A 21,752-nucleotide genomic window follows, 5' to 3' on the forward strand; every position below is an offset into this window, starting at 1 on the left:
CTGGGTGGCTCAGTTGGTTAAGCGACTGCCTTCGGCTCAGGTCATGATCCTGGAGTCCCTGGATCGAGTCCCGCATCGGGCTCCCTGCTCGGCGGGGAGTCTGCTTCTCCCTCTCCCACTCCCCCTGCTTGTGTTCCCTCTCTCGCTGTGTCTTTCTCTGTCAAATAAATAAATAAAATCTTTAAAAAAAAAAAAAAAATACCCTCTGGCTCCTGCCTCAAGCTCACTGAAGGCCACACCTGAGGTTCTGCCTGTTGAGTCTGGGCCTCTTCACCCTCACACAGTTTCAGGGAAGGTGAGAGGCAGGAGGAAAAAGCAAGAATTTTTTTTTTTTTTTTAAAGATTTTATTTATTTGAGAGAGAAAGAGAGCATCCAAGCAGGGGGAGGGGTAGAGGGAAGGAGACAAGCAGACTCCCCATGAGCAGGGAGCCCGATGCAGGACTTGATCCCAGGACCTTGAGATCATGACCTGAGCCGAAGTCGGAGACTTAACTGACTGACCCACCCAGGTACCCCAAAGCATGTCCAGGCCCTGGACTCTAAAAACTTAACAGTTTTATGACTCTGGTAACATTAATCAGTACTCATACCTTAACTGTCTCATCTGCAAAATGCTGATGATAACTGATGTATTAGTTAGCTATTGCTGTATAACAAAATATCCCCAAATAAAGTGGCTTAAAATAACAAACATTTGTCATTTCCTATTCTAATGTCAGGAATCTGCTTAGCCAGCTGCCTCTGCCTCAGGATCTCTCACGGGTTACAGTGTGGTGTCAGCCAGGGGCCTTACCTGAAGGCTGAGGGTGGACCCATTTTCAAGCTCACCTACATGGTGCTGGCCAACTCGACTCCTTACAGGCTGAGGGGCTCCGCTCCCTGTTGACTGTTGGCTGGAGGCCTCCCTCAGTTCCATGCCACGTGGGCCTCTCCACAGGGTGGCTCAAAACATGGCAGCTTCTTCCATTAGAGCGAGCAAGTAGGGAGTGGCAAGAGAGGGTAAACAAGGTGGAAGCCAAAGTGTTTGTAATCTCCTCGCAGAGATGTTATTTATCACTTTTTGTGATATTCTGTTGGTTAGAAGTGAATCAGAAGGCCCAGCCGGCATTCAAGGGGAAGAAGTTGTACAAGGCTGTGAATACCAGGAGGTGGGTGGGGGGCCACCTCAGCCGGTTGCCTACCCAGCTGCAATAGACCTGTCACAGAGGATTATTGGGTTAAATGAGGTATGTGCACTGTACTTGGGGGAGTGCAGGTTGCCCTGTAACTGGCAGGATTGTGACTGCTGTTACTTTTTTTTTTTTAATTAATATATTTATTTGTGAGAGAGAGGGAGAGAACGAGAGATGGGAGGGGCAGAGGGAAAGAACCCCATGCAGACTCCCTGCTGAGCGCAGAGCTGGCCACAGGGCTTGATCCCAGGACCCCGAGATCATGACCCGAGCTAAAACCAAGAGTCAGAGGTTTAGGGGCACCTGGGTGGCTCAGTCGGTTAAGCGTCTGCCTTCGGCTCAGGTCATGATTGGAGATGGGGCTGGGCACGTGCCAGCATCCAGAGGACTCAGCCTTGGCAGGTCCACCTCCCGGAAGGGCATGAGACCACTCGTTCTGGGAGGCCAAGTCTGCAATTCTAGAGGAATCTTGGTGTCAGGGCCCAGGAGGACCTCTCAGGACCTGGCTGGTGGGATGGTAATGCCAAATTTGTGGTCAGAGGGTCATTAGAGCCTGAGGCTAAGGAAAGAAGTGATTGTCCCCTCCTGCGCTGTGTGACCCTAAGCAAGTTGCCCTCCCTCTCTGGGCCTCCCCTCTGACGTGCCTGCTTAACAGCAGCCTTGTGGCTGATTGGGGTGAGGGGGGCTGGCTGGGGTGGGGGCAGACAGCAGGCCGAGGGGAGTAGCCGCCCCTTCTCCAGGCCTGGTGCTGGGTCAGGGCCGGCCTGGGTCTCATGCCCGGCTCTGCCCCTCCCCCACCCTGACAGGTGTTCTCCATCGTGGTGTTCGGCTCCATCGTGAACGAGGGCTACCTCAACAGCAACTCGGGGGGCGAGAAGTTCTGCATCTACAACCGCAACCCAAACGCCTGCAGCTATGGTGTGGCCGTGGGCGTGCTCGCCTTCCTCACATGCCTGCTCTACCTGGCCCTGGATGTGTACTTCCCCCAGATCAGCAGCGTGAAGGACCGCAAGAAAGCCGTCCTATCCGACATTGGGGTCTCAGGTGAGTCCCCCGCCCCCGTGGGCACCCCCCAGCACAACAGAGACTGCAGAGGGCTGCCCCAGCCATGGGCCCGTCACTCCTCACGCACAGCTATGAGGCGGGTGAGGGGACAGACCAGGGGTCACCTGGCTAGCAACGGGGAGTGGTGGGACCAGGGCTGGGCCTGAGACCCTAGAAGAGCCCTGAGCTCCACAGCGGGGAGGGGACAGGGCTTCTGTGCCACCTCCCTTGGTGGAGCCTCGTGAGAAGTAAGGCAAGACTGATGGCATGGCACACAGTCCAGGCCCGGGGAGGGTCGAGGCCTGATGCGACCTGCTGCCCCTGTCTTCCAGAAAGAGCCTTTGGCGGAGGTAACCCAACCTCTGTCCGCACGAGTTCTGAGAGTCTGATCACTGGGTGCTTTGGTTGAGGGGCAGTGAGGCTTTGGCTGTGGTCTCAGGTCTCTGGCTGGGACCTCCCCCCATTACCGGGCCTGGGACTCTCAGGATGAGCCCGGCTGACTTGTAAGCAGTGAAGCCAGTCCCTTAGACTTGAAAGATAGAATGAAATTAGTAGTTCTCAAACTGTATTCCCCGGAGCCCCAGGGTTCCGCAGCAGTACCTGTGGGAGACGTTGGTCTCTAGATACCACAGCCCTTTGGCACACACACGCTTTTCTGGAGCAGCTCTGGTTCTCTCTTGGTAGACTCTGGGCACCCACAGAAGCTCTCATTGCCACGAGGCTCTCACTACTAAACTCCCCAGGCCTCTGCTCAAGAGGCTCCTCCCTAACCTCGGGCTTTGTGAGGCTGCAGGCACATGAGAAGCTGGTGCTCAGACCCGCCCAGCCGAGCTGCCCCCCTTGCCCAGCCTCCTCCTCTCTCTGCCCAGTTCTCAGGGAGGCTGCAGTGGGCTGGGGGGTCAGATCAGTGCCCCTCCCAGACTGCTGCAGGGCGGTCAGCGGTCCCCAGGCAGGGATTCAGCTGGGAAATCTGTGTGCGGCTGAGATGACAGAAATGCCCGCCCAGGCTGACTGACTTTTCTCTGTCTCTCCCTCCTTCGCTCCCCTCACCGCCCCTGGCTCTCCCCGGCTCTGCTCCTGGCCTTGCTGTCTGCACGGCCGCCGGCTCCTCTCTGTGGTCTCTCTGTGGTCTCTCCACATCTGACCGACCTCCCTGCTCTGGCCTCACCTTCCCCCGCCCCCACCCTGCCCCTCCCTTTGGGGGTCGGGGAGCATGGGAAACATGCTCCTGAACCTCCCCCTGTTCCTCCCCTCTCACCCTCTCTCTCGTGGTCCCGGTGGACACCCCAGCCTTCTGGGCCTTCCTCTGGTTCGTGGGCTTCTGCTTCCTGGCCAACCAGTGGCAGGTGTCCAAGCCCAAGGACAACCCGATGAATGAAGGGACAGATGCGGCCCGGGCCGCCATCACCTTCTCCTTCTTCTCCATCTTCACGTGGGTGAGTATACCACCGGCCCGGCGTGCACTCTCCCACCCCGGCCAGGCTCCCAGGCTGCGGGCCTTGCAGCTTCGCCGGGGACTCTTGCTTCCTGGGGCCCGAGCGGCCCCCTGCATCTCTCCTGGACGCTCACACGGGGCTGCTTCCTGAGGAAGGAGGCTGTTGCCAGTGCCCATGAGGACAGTCCCGTAGTGACGGGAGACCCTTGCTTTGGCCCAGAGCACCCACCAGTGATCATGAACGCCCCTCCCAACCAGTCTGGTATTTGGGTCGTGGGCGTTTACCATAAGCTTTTATAAACACTAGCAGAGGCCTAGGCAGGAAGGTAAGGCTCTGCAGTCCCGAGGCTGGGAAGGAGCCCAGGCCTAGGCGTCAGGAGACCTGGGCCACATCTTGGGGCTGCCTCTAATTTTCCGGGCCTCTGTCTTCCCGTCTGTAAAATCAGGCGATTGGATTTGGGGTGGGAGGGTGTCACAAACTCAGATGCCCACGGGGCAGGCAGCACATGAGAAATTATGAGTGGGCCGGTGGCAGGTTCATGCCCCCCCAAAAGGGCACCCTCAGCCCCTGTTCCAAAGCAGGAATGGGGATCCACACAGGCCAGGTCTTCCCGTTTTCCAGAGAAGCCAGAAATCTGAATTTCTGTGTGAAATCTGATCTTTATGTGTTAGCAATTTATTCAAGTTAAAAAAAAATACCATGTGGGTCAAAGAAAGCATGTCTCTGGGCCTGACTGGCCAGATGGCACCCCTTGGCAAGCTCTAGACCTAGGCTGGGCCCTCTTTCCCACTGGTTCCAGGTTGCCTTGATGTATTTCTTCTCCCCTCATCTTCCTCCTGCAGATGTCTGGGGTCACATGGGCTCCGGGCCCCCATCCCAAAGTTCTCCCTCCCCTGCGTGCAGCCCCTTCCCCTCCAGGCTTCCCGGCAGTCCTGGGCCCAGTGTTCTGCAGGGAGCCCCCGGGGCTGGATACGGGCAGCCCCAGCCCCTCCTGCAAAGTGTGCTGCAGCCAGCCCTCCCTTCCCCTCTACCCTCCTGGGCTTGTCCTGGAGTGACTTCCTGCTCCTTATGAGGGCCCCTGAATATCCATTTTCTCTTGGGATACCCCCCCCCCCCCCCGGCCCCATGCAATATTAGGAGCCAGAGTTTGGAGGAGAACAGCTGTGGTTGAGGCCGCAGCTCTCCAGCTGTGGTCACACCAGCCCTCCAGGTCCTCAAGGCTGGGCCGGAAGAATCAGGTGACCCCAGGGCATCTCGGACCAGAGAAGGTGCCCCGTGTGTGGGGACGTCCCAGCCCACCCAGCCCTACAGGGAGGTGTTTGGAACAGTGAGCCCCGAGATGGGGGTGGGGCTCATGGAAGAGGAGTGGGTGATTGGACGGCAGGACTTCCAGGGGCAGGTCCAAGAGCCTGACTGACAGGAGCCCGCTGGCCCACTGCAGGCACTTCTGCCTTTCCCAGCTCTTCCCCACTGGCCTCACCCCTGCTCTCTCCTGGCAGAGCCTGACCGCAGCCCTGGCCGTGCGGAGATTCAAGGACCTTACCTTCCAGGAGGAATACAGCACACTGTTTCCCGCCTCGGCACAGCCGTAGGCCTGCCCGGCTTCCAGAGGCAGGGGCGCCCCGTGTCATGGCCAGTGGCAAGCTTGTGGGGCGTCCTGCTGCTGGGAGTGGCCAGGATACCAGGGCCCATGGGGCAGGGGAAGGCCGGCTGCGAGGCCAGTTCAGACCCGCCACTGAATCACTTGTTGCCTCCTTTATGTTTCGTTTGTCCATTCATTCAGTAAACATTTATTGAGCTGTTTTGTGCCTAGTGATGAATCAGACGGGGGGCCTGGCCCCAGGAGCCCACAGGCTGGGGAGGGGAAGACAAACAAATTGCAGTTTCCCCTAACCAGACTGCCAGGGGCTCTAAGATGGGGGGAGGTGGCTCACACACGGGCTGCCAGGATGCTGTGGACGCTGGGAGAGCCTGTCCCTCGCTGCAGCATGAAGGCTGACCTTACAGTCCCCGTGGAGGCTGGCTGCTGGGGGGGGCAGGCCGAGCACGTCAGAGGACGCCTCGCGTGCGTCTGCTCTTATATGCTGTATGACCCTGGGCAAACCCCTGCGCCTCTCTGAGCCTCCGTCCACTACCCAGTGGACCAACCTCGCAGGGCTGTTGTGCGGATGAAGCAGAGGCCGGCACAGGGCTTGGCATAGAGATGCTCAATAAATGTAGGTTCTTTTGTTCTTTCATGCATTCATTCATTCATTCTCTCCCAGGAGTCAGAGACACCTCCATAATCCCTACTTTGGGGGCAGTTCTCAGGGGGTGAATCCTTGTTCTTCCAAAAGACTCTGGCCTCCAGTTCTATACAGCCTCCAGCTTCCCCAGGAAGGAACCACCTATCCCTCCACCCTCTGTAGGAGCCGAGGGGGAATTAAAGCAAACAGGCCCCCAGCGCAAAGCACAAAGAGAGTAAGCTTCCTAACACGAGAGGCATACAAGTGTAGATGGCCGCAGACAGCACCCGCTCTGAAGAAGCAGGGCCAGGCTCACCAGCAGGGTCCGTCTCCCCCTCCCCCCACCCCCGCGCTCCCACCCCCACACGAACTGGCTGACCAAGGGAGGCCTGATTTCCTCAGCTCAACCCTCGTCCACCTGGTCCCCCTTCTTCAGGCTCCTGCACTGCTTTGGACAGCCACCATTCAGGAAGGGCTGCCCCTCAGAGCTTTTACCAGTGACACAAATCGAAAGTCAGTGCCTAGTCACTGGGCTTCTGGAACTGTCTAGAATAAAACGCCAAGCACACTTCACCCCCTGCCTGTCATCAGATGGCCTTTTGGGGTTCCTCGTTGGTTTATTGCCTTGTCAGGGGGCTGATGAAAGGGAAAGAGATGGGGAGGGCCCTGGCCTGGGAAGAGGCAGGACCTCTGTTCAGATCTGGCTTCTGGCACTGACTCTGCCATGAGGTCTCCCTTGACTAAGCCTCAGTCCTCCCAGCCTAAAAGCGGGTATGTTGAGCATTAGCATCTTTCCATCACAGGCAGACCACCTGCTGGAAAGATCTTTGGAGGAGGCTTTCAATGTAAACCTAAAAACTATTTTTTGAAATTTATTCCCTCACTTGGTGTGGTCAGTGTCATTGCCCTTAATAACAGTGTGATAGTTTTTACTGAAAAAGAATTTCCCACCTACGTACGTATGCTGTAGACAAGTCTTTCCCAACTAGGTCCTGTGGGGAAAGGGCTTTGTTGGTCAGATAAGGTTGACACATGCCACTTGTCATAGTTTTCCCCTTGGGGATCCCAGCATACATCCTTCACGGCTCTGACAAGTCCTGTGGCCTTGAAACTTATTTTACTCTGTTCCCAAACTTGTTTGACCAAATGTTTTAGTTAGAATCAGGTTCAGCCCCAAGTGAAACTGTAAATCGCAGTGGTTTAAATGCAGCCTAGTGCAGGACTGACCTAGTGGCTCCAGAGGCCTTTTGGGACCCAGGCCTCTTCCATCCCTCCAACTTGGCTTATGGACCTCGCGGTCCCGTGTGGCAATTAGAGCTCTAGCTACCACATCTGCATTCCACGGGTTGGGTCAGAGGGTGGGGCAAAGGACCTGGGGTGACGTGCTGGCCAGAACTTCGTCACATTCTTACACCTAGCTGCAGGGGAGACGGGATGGCTTGCAGGAGATACCAACAGTTCTCTATCCCACTGAGAACCCGTTTTCCCCATTCCACCTAACACCCACGAGACCACAGTTTGAGAAGGATGTCGTGGCCTTTGGGCCATTTTAACGCTCCACCGTGGAGGATGCTTGGGGACCCATCATGAACTCTGGGGTTGGGGGACATGGGACGGGTGACTTCTGAAGGTCTTTCTGGCTGGATGGACAGGGTGGCTCTGGATCTCTTGAGGGCTGGCCGCCAGGACAGACTCCCCCTCAGGCAAGCTTGGTTTCATCTTCGGGGCTTTGAGGATATTTAACCCCTACTGCCTGTGTCCTGTGAACTAACTGCCACTAACCCACTGTTCTTGTCTGTCTCTCTCCTCTAACCATCCCCTCCCGCCTGTCCTTGTCCCCGCCGGCGCCCGTCCCCAGGCGGGCCAGGCCGTGCTGGCCTTCCAGCGGTACCAGATTGGCGCCGACTCGGCTCTCTTCTCCCAGGACTACATGGACCCCAGCCAGGACTCCAGCATGCCTTATGCCCCCTACGTGGAGCCCAGTGCCGGGCCAGACCCCGCCGGCCTGGGCGGTACCTACCAGCAGCCGGCCAACGCCTTTGACACCGAGCCCCAGGGCTACCAGTCTCAGGGCTACTGAGCTGCAGTGACCACCTGCCCCTCGCCTGTCCCCTGCCCCAGTCCCAGCTGCCCCCCCCTGCCCTTTGCCCTCCTGCCCACTCCCAGACCCCTGCTCCCTCCCAGGCTGCCCTGCCCAGCACCTCAGCAGACTCTGGGTTGTTCCCCTGAGGCCCAGGGCAGCTCAGGGTGGGATGGGGCGGTAGGGTGTTGGGTGGGGGCGCATCTCCACATGTGTGCAAGTCTGTCCAGCAGGGGCTGGGGGCGTTTGCATTCATGCATGGTGTCACTGAGCATTCATGGAGTGCCTACTGCATGTCTTGACACCGGTGGTGAGAGACCAGGGGTCCCGGGAAGGGCGAAGATGAGGGACAGAGGAGCCCCATTGGTCCCGGAGGTGGAAATCGGTGTGAAAGATAGACCTGGGTGATGCTGGGAAGGTTTGGCTCCAGGGTGGGTGGGAACACCTGCAGGACATCAGGGGCTGTCACCCAGCCCTACTACGAGCATGGGGGCTGTCTCCATTTTATGTTGAGGACACTGAGGCCTGGAGAGGTCAAGGTCCCTTGCCCAGGGTCACTCAGGCAGCCAGTGATAGAGTTGGGGCCAAGCCCCGGCCACCTGACCGGAGAGCCCCTGCTGTCCCCTGTCCTCCCTGCCTTCCCCGTCCCTGAGCCTGGGGCTCCACCGCTCAGTGCTGCCGTCACTCTGGGAGGCCTTGGGGACATCAGCCCATGATATAACCCTGATTCTGCTGCAAGCCAGGGGCCCGTTCTGCCTCCAGGCCCCTCTCCCCACATCCCCACCGGCCCCTCCCCCAGCCTCCAGTCAGGGTGGGAGGGCTAAGGGGGCTCGCCTCACTCGCTTGTTTCCCCATGTACTGCTCCATGCTGTGCGTGCCCCACCGGGAGCTCCAACACCCTCTTTGTGGCCTCCCAAAGGACTGACCATTGTCCCTGCCCAGGGCTGGGTGGACGAGGAGGCCCAGAACGGGGAGCGACCGGCCCAAGGTCACACTGAATAAGTGGCAGAGCTGGGCTTGCTGCCTGGGTTTCTTGGCCCCAGCCACCCAGCAGGTGCCCCGATTCCCTGCCCTGCCCTTGTGACCTCCCAGGAAACAGAACTGATCTGGGACACTGTGTCATCTTTCCCTCAGCCAGGGTTAGCCAGGGTCTCAGGGGCTGGAACAGCCAAGGGCATGGAGAGTCCTTCCACTGGCCTTCCAGAAGGTCTGATGAGAGGACAGTCTCTGTGGGAGTCAGAGGAGAGAGAGCAGGGGCTCTGGAGCCAGCAAGGCCAGCCTTCGAGCTGCTGCCATGGGACACACTGCTCCCAAGGTGAACGCTGAGGGCCCCTGGTGCGCGGTGGGCTGGGGGAGGCGGTGGGCCGTAGCAGAGACTGTAGCAGGTGTCTCCAAAGGCACAAGGAGGGTTGGGGGCAGGGAGGGACTCTTGCACAGGTGGACTCTTCACTGAACCTTAAAGGACGGGGAGGTCTTAAAGGAGAGAGAGAGAGGTGTGGGGAGACATGGGGCTCCGCGTCCACTGGCCAGTGACCTGGGGAGCAGGGCCAGGGGATCGTGGCTTGGCACCGTGCTGGATGTTCCCACCACCAGCACCCCATGCCCCCACAAGAACCCTCAGAGGCAGGTGATACTCACTTGCCCTTGGACTCAGCAGCTATCCTGTGCCAGAAGGCATGCAAGCTGGCCGTCCAGAGATGAGCACCAAGCCAACCTCTGTACCCAGGGTCCACCACCTCTGGCGGACTTGCCAAGGGATGCGGCGCCCCTAGGAGGGGCCAGGAGGACGGTCAGCAGTTAGCACGGCGGTGAGGGAAGGAGGAGTTTCCTAGGTTGAGAAGCAGCGTTGTTGTCCCCACTTAACAGAAGGGGAAACTGAGGCTCAGAGAGTGTAAACGACTTAGCAGTGGAGCATGGATCTGAACTTAAGCCTGTTCAAGTCCTCATAAGGGGCAGCAGAGACAGGAAAGAACCCCAGACAGCTGAGCAACAACTGGTCTTTGTGGACTTCAATTTTCCACATCTGGGGAAGGGGCTCTGTCTCTGGTACCCCCGCCCCCCCCCCCCAGTGGCTCAAGTGGGGATGGGATGGGGTTGTGGCATCTACCAGGCCAAGCAGCAGAGCCTGTACCAGACCAGGTTGGCAAAGCAGGTAAGGGTGTGGGTGATTGTGGGTGCGCTTCTGGCAAAGTGAAGCTCTGTGCCCATGCAGGAGGCTGAGAGAGGTCCTCCCCGCTCCCACTCCCCACCAAACACCTCCCCTGCCGATGGACACCAGGAGACCCCAGGGTCGCTGCCCATCCCTTCTCCCTGGGCACCGACCAGCTGCTTGTGATACTGAGCTGGAGGGCAGGCTACCACTTAAGCTTCGCCGATCCCCTGGATGTTTCTTATAGACGCTCCCTGCCACCCCAGACCAGGAAAGTTTACAGGACCCCTGCCAGGAGGGAGGGGCGCAGAATCTTCTCACTTTGCATTGCTCACTCGGCCTGGGGTACAGCCCAGACATGATCCCACCAACAGGCTGGGTGTTGGCAGGGCCCGCCAATGGTGGAGGTGAGAAACGGGAGGGGGAGAGGGCGGGATTCGGCTGGGACCCAGGGCTCCTGACTCCCCCTCTGGGAGGTTGGTAGGGATTCCCTGCTTCTTCCCACTGGCTGAGGACGGCGCCCTGGAGGCCCCAAACTTAGAGCCTGTACTCCTGGGCCAATGGTATCCTCTTTTCCCTCCCTGCTCCCTCCCTCTGCCTCTCCCTTGCTTCCAACCCTTTCTATGGAGAAGGCTGCCCCCTGCAGCCTGACCCTGCTGAGTTTGAGCTCCCTCCTTCCACCAAGCACAAGAGAGGGCCCAGGAAAACTGGGTGCCACCCAAGTTTAGAGCTGCAAGGACCCTTCGAGATGGTAGAGTCAGCCGGGAAGACAGTCACTTGTCCAAAGTTACGCACAGAGTCAGAGGTTGAGGACCTAGGTCTCCTGCTTCTGAGTTAACCCTCATCCTGCACAGTCATGGGCCGTCTGCCTGGGTCTGGCTTCTGGTACCTGGGAGTGTGACAGTCGAGGGACTAATTCCACGGGGACTGGCATCCGCTCCCCTACTCCAACCTCCCCTGTGATTTTTGATCTTCAAAGACTCTTGGGGGTCCCAGGCTTCCCCCATGTAAACAAGAGCCCCCACTTGTTACCCCTTGAGGGCCCCCCAACCTTGGCCCAAGACCCCTTTGATTCTCTAAGGAGGAGGAAGGGGGAGCACCCCTCCCAAGAGTTTGTGGGAGGATGGGCTGGTCCAGCCATCTCCCAGCGCTGCCCTTTGATGTGACACTCCCCATCCCCTGGTGCCCACAGCCCTTGTCTGGGTGTCCCGGCCCTCCCGCAGCGTAACTGCCTGTGTATAGTATAAATATATATATTTTCTATATATAAGATGTATAATATAAGGCTCCACAAATATATCTGTGTGTGTGCGTGCGTGCAGTGAATGGCGGTCCCCATCCTGGGCCCCCACTCTGGACTCCCCCACCACCTGGTTAAGTCTCAAGAGTGAATCCAGTGGCCCCGTGGCACCCTCCGTTATGACATCTGTCCATTTGTGGTGAACCAAGTGAAGGTGGTGACTTCTGGTGACATAGTAATAAAGTGAAGACAAACCCACCAGCTGACTGCGGCGTGTCACAATCTTTTTGTTCTTCCTGAGTGTGGCTTGGGATCACCCATTCCCTCTCTCCCCTGACCTGGCACGTACTTTATTTGTTCTTACTGTTCAATACAAGTCAGATCATTACAGTTGAAACCAGTGCCCCCCAGCTTTACATATGCAATTGCAGGCACACAGGCATACACACACACACACACACACACACACGCACGTCATTGTTCCCTATCCTGATTCCTTTCCCAATCTCCAGAGGCACCCAAGCCTCCATCCAGATCTACACATAGGCTTGCAGGTCACTATTTAAAGTTAATGGCCCTGAGCTGGCACAATATTTATCCAGACACTGAGCCGGGCCCTGGGAGTCCACACTGAGCAGGGTAGACAGCCCTTGTCCCCGCAGACGTAGTCTTCCAGCAGGAGGCATGGATGTGAAACCAACATGCAAACAAAAATGTAAGTTGTGACAAGTGCTGAGAGAATGTCAGAAGATGCCGTTTAGACCTGGGCTCAGATACAGGCCCTCTGAGCAGGTGACCCTTGGCCGGAGCTCACTCCGATGAGCAGGTGTTCAGTGGCAAGGGGGTGGGCTGCTGAGTGACCTGAAGAGAGGAACTGAAACGCGGAGGTCCCTGGCCCGGCAAGAGCTTGGGAGCGGCGGAAGGCGGGCGAGGCGGACACACGGGGGAGAGGAGGAGGAGGGACAGGCCACAGGGTACTCAGGGGTCCCACCGCCGAGGGCCTCCAGGCTTCCGTAGGAGGTCTGGTTCCTGCTGAGCGATGTGGAACCCACTGACGGGCGGATGACCTGTGGTCACCAGTCCTGTGGTCGGATGCCAGCCAAGAGGTTGCTGCCCGGCGTTCAGACTGGAAGGTCACCATGGACAAGGGGAGAATAGAGGAAATCTAGAAATATTTGAGGAAAGAGCAGATCGGTAAGTGACGGCTTAAGTAAGGAGGGCTGAGGTGGGTGTAAGAACCGCTCTCCCGCAAAAGCCGGAGCTCAGCTGATCCAGGGCTCCGGCCTCTGTATCAGCCTGTCAGTCACAGTGCTGGCCACGCCCACACCATGGCCGTCCACAAGTCCCGCCTTTGTCCCACCGCGGGGCCTCTGACTGGACAGAGGTGAGCACCTGATCCACGGAATGCCCCTTCATAGGCTGATGAGTCTCAGGGCCTAGGTGCCAAGGCAGCACTATAAAGCACCGCCCCCCCTCCATGACTAAGCCAATCAGACTGCTTCCCTCCACGATGGGGCGGGAGGATTGGTCAATCGGGAGTGGGAGGAGGCTGGAGGAGACCCCGGAAGAGGCACAGTTCCGAGAGGAAGTGCAGAGCGCGAGTTTCAGTGCTCCTGGGTTCAACCTCCTTCCTCTTGGTTTCAGGAGGCCTGAGGGCTGCAGCTGTTTGCAATCACAAGAGCTTGACTACCCCAGGAAGGCTGCCTCGCCTGTAACAACCCTTCCCTGCCAGGCATCAAGAAGACTAATGGAATTGTGAACCAACCAGACAGCAGACCGCATATGCGGAGTCACTGTTAACAAGACTTATAACATCATTATTATTATTACTTAATAGTCACGCCGCCCTCCATTTGCATTTTCTGTTTTTGTCATTATTATTCACCTATTTCCTCCACTCCGGAGTTACCAAAATACATGTCACATACCTTACCTAACAAAGGACTTCAAAACTTAAAATCTGAATCCAAAGAACTCGGATCTGCGGGGGGAGTGGGGTTTGGGGAGGGGTAACTACTCAGAAGAATGATCCTTGGCTGGAAAAGATGGCTCCCAGTTTGGGATGAGGAGGACATCACAGTGGTCATCTCTGATTCAAAGATAACCAGTCCTCCATGCTGTGATGTGGGTTTTAAAACGTGATAACAGGGGGCGCCTGGGTAGCTCAGTCGTTAAGCGTCTGCCTTCGGCTCAGGTCATGATCCCAGGGTCCTGGGATCAAGCCCCACATCGGGCTCCCTGCTCCGCGGGAAGTCTGCTTCTCCCTCTCCCACTCCCCCTGCTTGTGTTCCCTCTCTCGCTGTGTCTCTCTCTGTCAAATAAATAAATAAAATCTTAAAAAAAAAAACCAAAACGTGATAACATGATGGCCATTCCTCGGACTTGACAGAAATCAGTAAAAGCCTGAAAGGGCTTTAACAGAGTCAGAATAATTTGGGGAAATATGAAAATCCTCTCAAAGAAATACTAGTTTTTAAAATCAGAGCCCCTACATAATTTTGGGGGCCTGTTATTCAAAAACCAATAAAAAGGAGTGCGGGTGTGGCTCAGTTGGTTAAGCATCCAACTCTTGATCTCAATTCAGATCTTGATCTCAGGGTCTTTAGTTCAAGCCCGAGTTGGACTCCATGGTGGGTGTGGAGCCTACTTACACAGACACACACAGACGTAAAAAAAAAAAAAAAAAAAAAGTGCAGTTAAAGGTACTAAAATAAAAAATTTTTTCCTTTCGAAATATTTGATTACTTATAAAATGAAATAGGGGTTACACGAGTGACATCATAAACTTAAAATTGCAAAAAAAATTGTTATAATCCGTACAGAGTTGATTAATCTTGTGGAACAATTTGTCAAAATATTTAAGTCTTTGAAAAATCAATTTCACATATGCCTGAATTTAATTTTTTTTTTAAGATTTTATTTATTTATTTGAGACAGAGAGAATGAGAGAGAGAGAGAGAGAGCACATGAGAGGGGGGAGGGTCAGAGGGAGAAGCAGACTCCCTGCCGAGCAGGGAGCCCCATGCGGGACTCGATCCTGGGACTCCAGGATCATGACCTGAGCCGAAGGCAGCCGCTTAACCAACTGAGCCACCCAGGCGCCCATGCCTGAATTTAATTTTATATGTAAGTTTATACAGTGACATTTTAATATTTCTTCTAACATTTTCTGTACCTTGTGAAGTTGTACAAAAACTAAGAGTGATACTTACCTGGCAGGGGAGATACTAAGTGATCACCAAAGTAGTTCTTGCAGAGTGAGGCTCTTACATTGCACTTAGGAAATGTGAGAAACTCAACTGTGTAATTTCTAATAGTAGGGGCCTGCATTCATGTTCTCTTCTGGGGGAAAAAAAAACAAACTGAAAGCGACTTCATAATTTGTCTATAATTTTAATAAACTGTTTATGCACCTGATTGCCATATCCTTGATTACAAGAAAAATTAATTTTAAAATTGTCTTTCTCATTAATAATGAAACTTCACATGAAAATAGAATTATTTTCTATAAAATGTGACCTTTAAATTTGAGTTCTAGTCCTAAGCCTCTGAATAATTGCTTTGCAATGTTGCGGTGGTTTTCAAAATTTGCAGATTCCAAACTCTGAAGAATTGGCAACTCCCTGATATGCTTTATTGCAATGTCCATGTGTATGCTTTGGTTATGTAATAATTTACCGACAGTTTACTGCCCGAGTGCTGACAGTTCCTGTCCCAGCCTTAGGCTGCAGAGTTCCCGTTTGTGTAAATCTACTGGATGGGCTCTTCCATGGGGGGTCCCCTCTCTCACCCTGGCTTTGGTGGACTGTAGCCATATTCTGCTGCTGCCAATCCGGGCACAGATCCCAGACTGCCCAGCCATGTGGGTGCACACTGGGTGGCCAAGCCAACTGCTCAGCCCCCATACTGCCCACCACCCGCCATATTTACTGGCCAGGGCCAGCTCCCCACCACCTGGTGTATCTTTACATCATACTTCACTGTCCCATTGGACTTCCTTTATGAAACACAGGTTCAAGGAGAAAATTATTACGAATTTCAAGATGGTGAGAGCAGAGCATTAAGCGAAGAACTGGGTCCATTTTGAGCTGGGAGGCCTCTATAACTGCACAGGTCACCCGCCTATGAGTTGAGCCTTGCCCAGAATACCGATTTCAGCCCCCTCTCCACTGCTCCTTCATTCTATTCTGTTTGTTTGTTTTTTTAAGATTTTATTTATTTGGGGCGCCTGAGTGGCTCAGTTGGTTGAGCGACTGCCTTCGGCTCGGGTTATGATCCCGGGGTCCTGGGATCGAGTCCCGCATCGGGCTCCCTGCTCTGCGGGGAGCCTGCTTCTCCCTCTCCCACTCCCCCTGCTTGTGTTCCCTCTCTCATTGTGTCTCTCTCTGTCAAATAAATAAATAAAATCTTTGAAAAAAAAAAAGGATTTTATTTATTTATTTGAGAGAGAGAGCGCATGAACGGGATGGGGGGGAGGAGAAGCAGGCTCCCCACTGAGCAGGGAGCCCGACGTGGGACTCGATTCCAGAATCCTGGGATCAAGACCTCAGCCAAAGGTAGACTCTTAACCAACTGAGCCACTCAGGTGCCCCTCCTTCATCCTATTCTGAATTGGTTTTTTCTCCTTTTAGTCTCCTTGTCAATTAGATAGCAACACTTAATTGTGCGCCTGTCATATTGGCTATAATTATAATAAATTTGATCACCCAGTTCTAGTTCCTGACACAGAGCTGCTAAAATCCTTGGAATTTCTGAATGATAGGGTTAAGAGGTTCACCTTTTGTTGTTTATAACAAGCCCCTTACCGTCACACCTGCGCGCATATTAATGCGGTAACTTTTGGAAAACCCCTAAGGGGGTTTGCCAGAGAAACCAGCCCTGGGATTGAAGGGTTGGAAATTTCAGCCCCACCCCCTGACCTTTGGGTAGAGGAGAGGGGCTGGAGATTGAGTTCAATCACCAATAGCCAATGATTGGATCAAGCATGCCTCCATGATGGAGCCTCCAGAAAGATCATAACCAAAGGGATTCCAAGAGCTTCTAGATTGGTGAACACATCAAGGTGCTGGGAGGGTGATGCACCCAGAGAAGCTCTGAACCCACCCCCGCCCCCAGGTACTTTGCTCTATTCATCTCTTTCATCTGGCTGTTCCTGAGTTGTATCCTTTTATAAGAAATAGGTAATAGAAAGCAAAGCATTTTCCTGAGTTCTGTGAGCCATCCTAGCAAATTATTAACTTATTCAGGAGGGAGTCATGGGAACCCCTGATTTTTATAGCCAGCAGATCAGAAGTAGAGGAGGCTGGGACCTTCCATTAATATCTAAAGTGAAGGCAGTTTGGCGACTGAGCCCTTAACTTGTGGGATCTGACACTAACTCTAGGTAGAGAATGTCAGAACTGAACTGAACTACAGGACACCCAGCTGGTGTCAGAGAGTGGGTCAATGTGAGAAAAAACCCACACATTTGGTGTCAGAAGTGTTGGTGCTAGTGGTAGTAGAGAAGCAAAAAGTGTGTGTGTGTGTGTGTGTGTGTGTTGAGGGTCAGAGCTATGTTAAGCGCTTTGTTAGCATATCTATTTCACTTCTTTCAATGCCTGTGTTAGAGACAAGCTGAGCCCATTCTACAGATGAGGATCTGGGCCAGAGAAGTGGCACAGCCTAGGGTCTCACTGGGCAGAGCCTGAAGAACCATAGTTCATCCACCTTTGAAATCCATGCTCTTGGGGCGCCTGGGTGGCTCAGTCAGTTAAACATCCGACTCTTGATTTCGGCTCAGGTCATGATCTCAGGGTCGTGGGATTGAGCCCTACATCAGGCTCCGTACTTAGTGGGGGGAGGGGTCTGCTTGAGATTCTCTCTCTCTCTCTTTCTCTCTCCCTCTCCCTGTGCCTCCCCTCCACCCCTGCTCACTCTCTCTCTCTCAAATAAATAAATAAATCGTTCTTAAAAAAATCCATGTTCTTAGCCACTGCCTTTTGTTAAATTATTTTTATACCAGTATATGGTCATATTGGTAATTCACATATCCTTAAAGCCAGTTTTACACAAAAATTGCCCCCGCTCAGAATGTTTCTGGATCAGCAAAGACTTCGACTTTGGTCACCCATCCAGCCTCCTCTGTGCTTACCCATCTCTGGTGTCTTCCCAAGCCTGTCCTCATGATGTGTCCTAGAAATGCTATTTCAAACATTTGAGAGATCTCCGACAAAACCGAGAATCTTTTCCTCAAGCTTTTTCAAAACTCTGCAGGCTTTTCACAAATTACATCAGCTGGGTGGTGGCATCGGCCAAGCCCTTGCTGTGCACATGGCAGACTCCCAGGCTCACCCTTGGCTCTCTTCTCCATCCACACTCACTTCCTTGGTAAAACCATCTGGGCTTTCAAACCCACGGCTCAAAATATCCACTGTATACTGATCACTCCCAAGCATACACCCCCAGCTTGGGCCACTTGTATATCCAACTGCCTGCCTTTACACTGAGACATCCAGTCGACGTCTCCTGTTTATCATGCTCAAGGCCAGATTCCTGATGTTGCTCCCCATCTCCGTAAATGGCAACATCAGCTTCCATGTGCTCAGGGCAAAAATCCTTGGAGCCATCGTGGTTCCCCTTTCTCTCATATTTCATGTCTGATCCACAGGCAGATGCTATCAGCTCTTCCTCATTCTGACCACTTCTCTCCACTTCCACCATAACCATTCTGGTCCAAGCCATCCTCACCATTCTCCTGGGCCCCTGGACCACTGCAGAAGCTGCCCAGATGGTGTCCCTGCTTCCACCCTGGCCCCCTCCATTCTGTTCTCAAACCAGCAGCCTTGATGATAATTATCATAATTGCTGCTCCCAGTCTAAAGTGCTTAGAATGTGCCGGACACTGTTCGGAGTGCTTTCTTTATATTAACTTTATTTAATCCTCGCAATAACCATACAAAGTGATTACTGGTATTATCCCCATTTTACAGATTATGAAACTGAGGCGCAGAGAAATTAAATAACTTGTCCAAGGTCACCCAGCTAGAAAGTGGTGGAATTGGGATCTAAGGACCAAGGAATACTTATTCACTAAGCCTCTAAAATACAAGCCATTCAGGGTCCTCTTCTGCTCAAAACTCTCCAGAGAGCCTTCCTGGCTTTCTTAGCATAAAAGCCAGAGTCTTTACAATGGCCTACAAGGCCCCACATGATCTGCCTCTGCTACCCCTCCCATCCAATCAGCTGTCACTCCTCCCCTTGCTCTACCACATTGTTCCTCCTTGCTCCACCACACTGGCCTCCCCACTGTTCCTAGGATATATCTAGCATGTTCCTGCCTCAGGGCCTTTGCACGTGCTGTTTTCCTCTGCTTGGAATGCTCTTCCCCCTCCGAGTCTCTGCCTACATGACACCTTGTCAATGGGACCATCCTTGGTCAGGTCTTTAAAAAATTGCAGACCAGGGCGCCTGGGTGGCTCAGTTGGTTAAGCGACTGCCTTCGGCTCAGGTCATGATCCTGGAGTCCCAGGATCGAGTCCTGCATCGGGCTCCCTGCTCGGCAGGGAGTCTGCTTCTCCCTCTGACCCTCCTCCCTCTCATGCTCTCTGTCTCTCATTCTCTCTGTCTCAAATAAATAAATAAAATCTTTAAAAAAAAAAAAAAATTGCAGACCAGGGGCGCCTGGCCGGCTCAGTTGGTAGAGTGTGTGAGTCTTGATCTCAGTGTCATGAATTCCAGCCCCACGTTGGGTGTAGAGCTTACTTAAAAATAAAACAAAAATAAAAATTGCAGACCCCACCCCCGCTTTCTTTTCCTCCATAACACTTTTTACAACTTGACATATGTTTGTTTGTTTGTTTGTTTATTGTCTAGCTCTCACTGAATTTAAGTCTCAGGAGAGCAGAGATTTTGTCATTGCTCTATCCTAAATACAAGGTGCCTGGCATATAGTAGGTGCTTAATTGAGAGTTGTTGCCTAAATGAATTAATCTTCCCACCAAACCTCCTTCTTTTCCTGTGCTCACCATCCCATAGACAGGCACCTTCAGCCTCTGGTTCCCCTCCCTGGAGATAATATCTGAGCTTTGTCCCTCCCTTAAAAAATCAAAGCATCTGCCAGATCCTGTTGACTCAACTTCCTAAATATTTTTCAAACCATCCACTTCCCACCATCCCTTCTGCCACCTGCTGGGTTCTGCCCTTCCGTAACAGATGCCTGGAATGCATACAAGAATACACTGAGTTTTGCAGATTTTGAATTTTTCCGTGTCCTCTCCACCCCCACCCCTTTCAATTGATCCCCTTGTCCTCCCCAACCCAGGCCCAAATGTGCTCCTTTTCTAGTGTTCCTGTCTCAGTGAATCCTCCACCATCAACACAGCTGTCCATGCCTGGAACCTGGGGGTCCTCCTTAACACCCCTCTCTTCCACCTCCAACCCACTGCCAGTCTTTCTCTTTTTATCTAATTAGATGTTTTTGAAAACTGCCCATTTCCTTTCATCCTTGAGGCTACCACCCTACTGCTGGCCACCACCCCATCTCATCTGCGTTATCTCAGCAGCCCCCTAGTGCTGGACTCCCTGCCTGCCATCTGGCCTGGGCTAATCTTCCTAAAATACAAGTGTGATCACGGGACTCTCCCACTTAAACGAATCCCTACCCTTTCCCGTGCACAGACCCCCCTCCTTGACTTGTCCCAGCCTCCTGCCACTCTTGACTTCTGCCATTGCTCCCTCTCACTCTTGCTTTGATCACGCTATTCCTTTGGCCTAGGATGCCCTTTCTCCCTTCTCTGCCTGCCCAGGTCCTCTCCCCTCCTGGGCCCAGCTCCAAAGTCACCTCCCCTGACTCCACCCACCCCACCTCCACCACGTCCTACGCACTGGGTAACTACCATCTTCCCTTGGCGGCTCACGACCAGCCCTCCTGAGCAAGGTCACCTTGGCTGAGGGGATAACAGGCCAAAAAGAAGTTTGGGGGCCAAACAGTGAGGCCTGAGTAAGCACCTTCTGTGTGGTTGGAACCATTCCCAGAATCCCAAGGTCAAACAGCAGAAGCATATGGCATGAGGAGGGAGTAATGGTCTGGAGAAGAAGGGCAGAGAACCAGCATGCTTGGAGAGGATTCTGTGTTCCCATGCTAAAGGCTTTGAAAATGTTACTTCATTTAATCGTTGTCACATCTCTGGACGGTAGGGATTTCAAAAACAAAGAAACTGGTGCATAAGGTTTACAAAACTAATAAAGGCAGCATTCCAAAGCAGTGGGGGAAAGGAGATTAATCAATGAAAGGCTTTCATAGGAAATTGGCCATGTGTATGGAAACAACCAGATTGGATCCCTTCCACTGCATGGAACCCCAAATGGAATAAACATGACCGTAGTTAAGCGAATATTTACTTCAGTTTGGGGTCAGGTAGGTCTTTCTCAGCATAACACGGAAGACAGAGACCATAAAGGAAAATACTGAGAGATTTCATTAGTCAAAATGTAAATGTTTAGTATGTCAAAAAATAGAGTTAAAATGAAAATAGAAAACTGGGAAAACTATTTCCAACATGTTAAAAGAAATAGGTTCATGATCTAAACAGACAATTCACATAATAAGAAATAAAGTGTGCCAATACACATATCCAGAAAAGTTCCATTTGCTGAGTAATCATAGAAACACAAATTAAGTCGAATTGAGGTACCATTCGTAATCTACCAAATTATCAAATACTCGTTTGTTTTTTTTTTAAGATTTTTATTTATTTATTTATTTGAGAGAGAGGATGAGAGGAGAGAGAGAGCACATGAGAGGGGGGAGGGCCAGAGGGAGAAGCAGACTCCCCGCCGAGCAGGGAGCCCGATGCGGGACTCGATCCAGGGACTCCAGGATCATGACCTGAGCCGAAGGCAGTCGCCCAACCAACTGAGCCACCCAGGCGCCCCAAATACTCGTTTTAATAAGGTTATTCTGTCACGGGGTGCCACGGGAGAATGCATCTTAAAACTGCGGATCTAGTGATGTGAGAAACAAAGGCAGAAGGAAACGTAGATAAAATTAAATGTCTTTACAACCTGCAGCCCATTGACAGATACTTGAGATAGGCAGATTATAACATTCCTCCAGAAGCCTGCGTCTTCTTTAGCATATGAAAGTCCTCTTGGAACTTCCCTTATCTTTACTTCCCCCAGCCCCAAGGCGTATAACCAGACGCAGCTCACAATCCCGGGGCAACAAGGAGCAGCAGGCCGCAGACTACAGCTCTTTCTGCCCCCGGGTCCTGTCCCCGTGCTTTCATAAAACCACCTTTTTGCACGAAAGACATCTCAAGAGTTCCTTCTTGGCCTTCAGCTCCTGACCCCACCAACCTCACCAACACAACAATATTAAAAACAACTACATCACTAGAACCTGCCATTTTCAAGGTTATAGGGGCGC

The 21,752-nt window shown here is 53.2% G+C and overlaps 1 protein-coding gene and 1 pseudogene across 3 annotated transcripts in view; both read left to right on the forward strand.

Moving 5' to 3' along the window:
• The window catches only part of SYNGR1 (synaptogyrin 1), a 27,306-nt gene extending 15,701 nt beyond the window's left edge, over positions 1-11,605 (forward strand). The window contains exons 2-4 of one of the 3 annotated variants that reach the window (XM_081822511.1): positions 1,980-2,217; positions 3,508-3,653; positions 7,737-11,605. In XM_081822511.1, the coding sequence (XP_081678637.1) occupies positions 1,980-2,217; positions 3,508-3,653; positions 7,737-7,958 (606 nt within the window). In that variant the 3' untranslated portion in view covers positions 7,959-11,605. Of the gene's footprint in view, positions 1-1,979; positions 2,218-3,507; positions 3,654-5,152; positions 5,456-7,736 lie in introns of those variants that run through there. The other 2 variants (XM_081822512.1, XM_081822513.1) reach the window with 2 other exon arrangements.
• Positions 11,606-14,551: 2,946 nt separating this feature from the next.
• LOC115936812 (U1 spliceosomal RNA) lies at positions 14,552-14,692 on the forward strand (annotated as a pseudogene).
• Positions 14,693-21,752: the final 7,060 nt, after the last annotated feature.

The sequence above is a fragment of the Leptonychotes weddellii genome, chromosome 5, assembly GCF_054177405.1.
Source record: "Leptonychotes weddellii isolate Sample4059 chromosome 5, ASM5417740v2, whole genome shotgun sequence".
In the NCBI taxonomy this organism is placed as follows: Eukaryota; Metazoa; Chordata; class Mammalia; order Carnivora; family Phocidae; genus Leptonychotes; species Leptonychotes weddellii.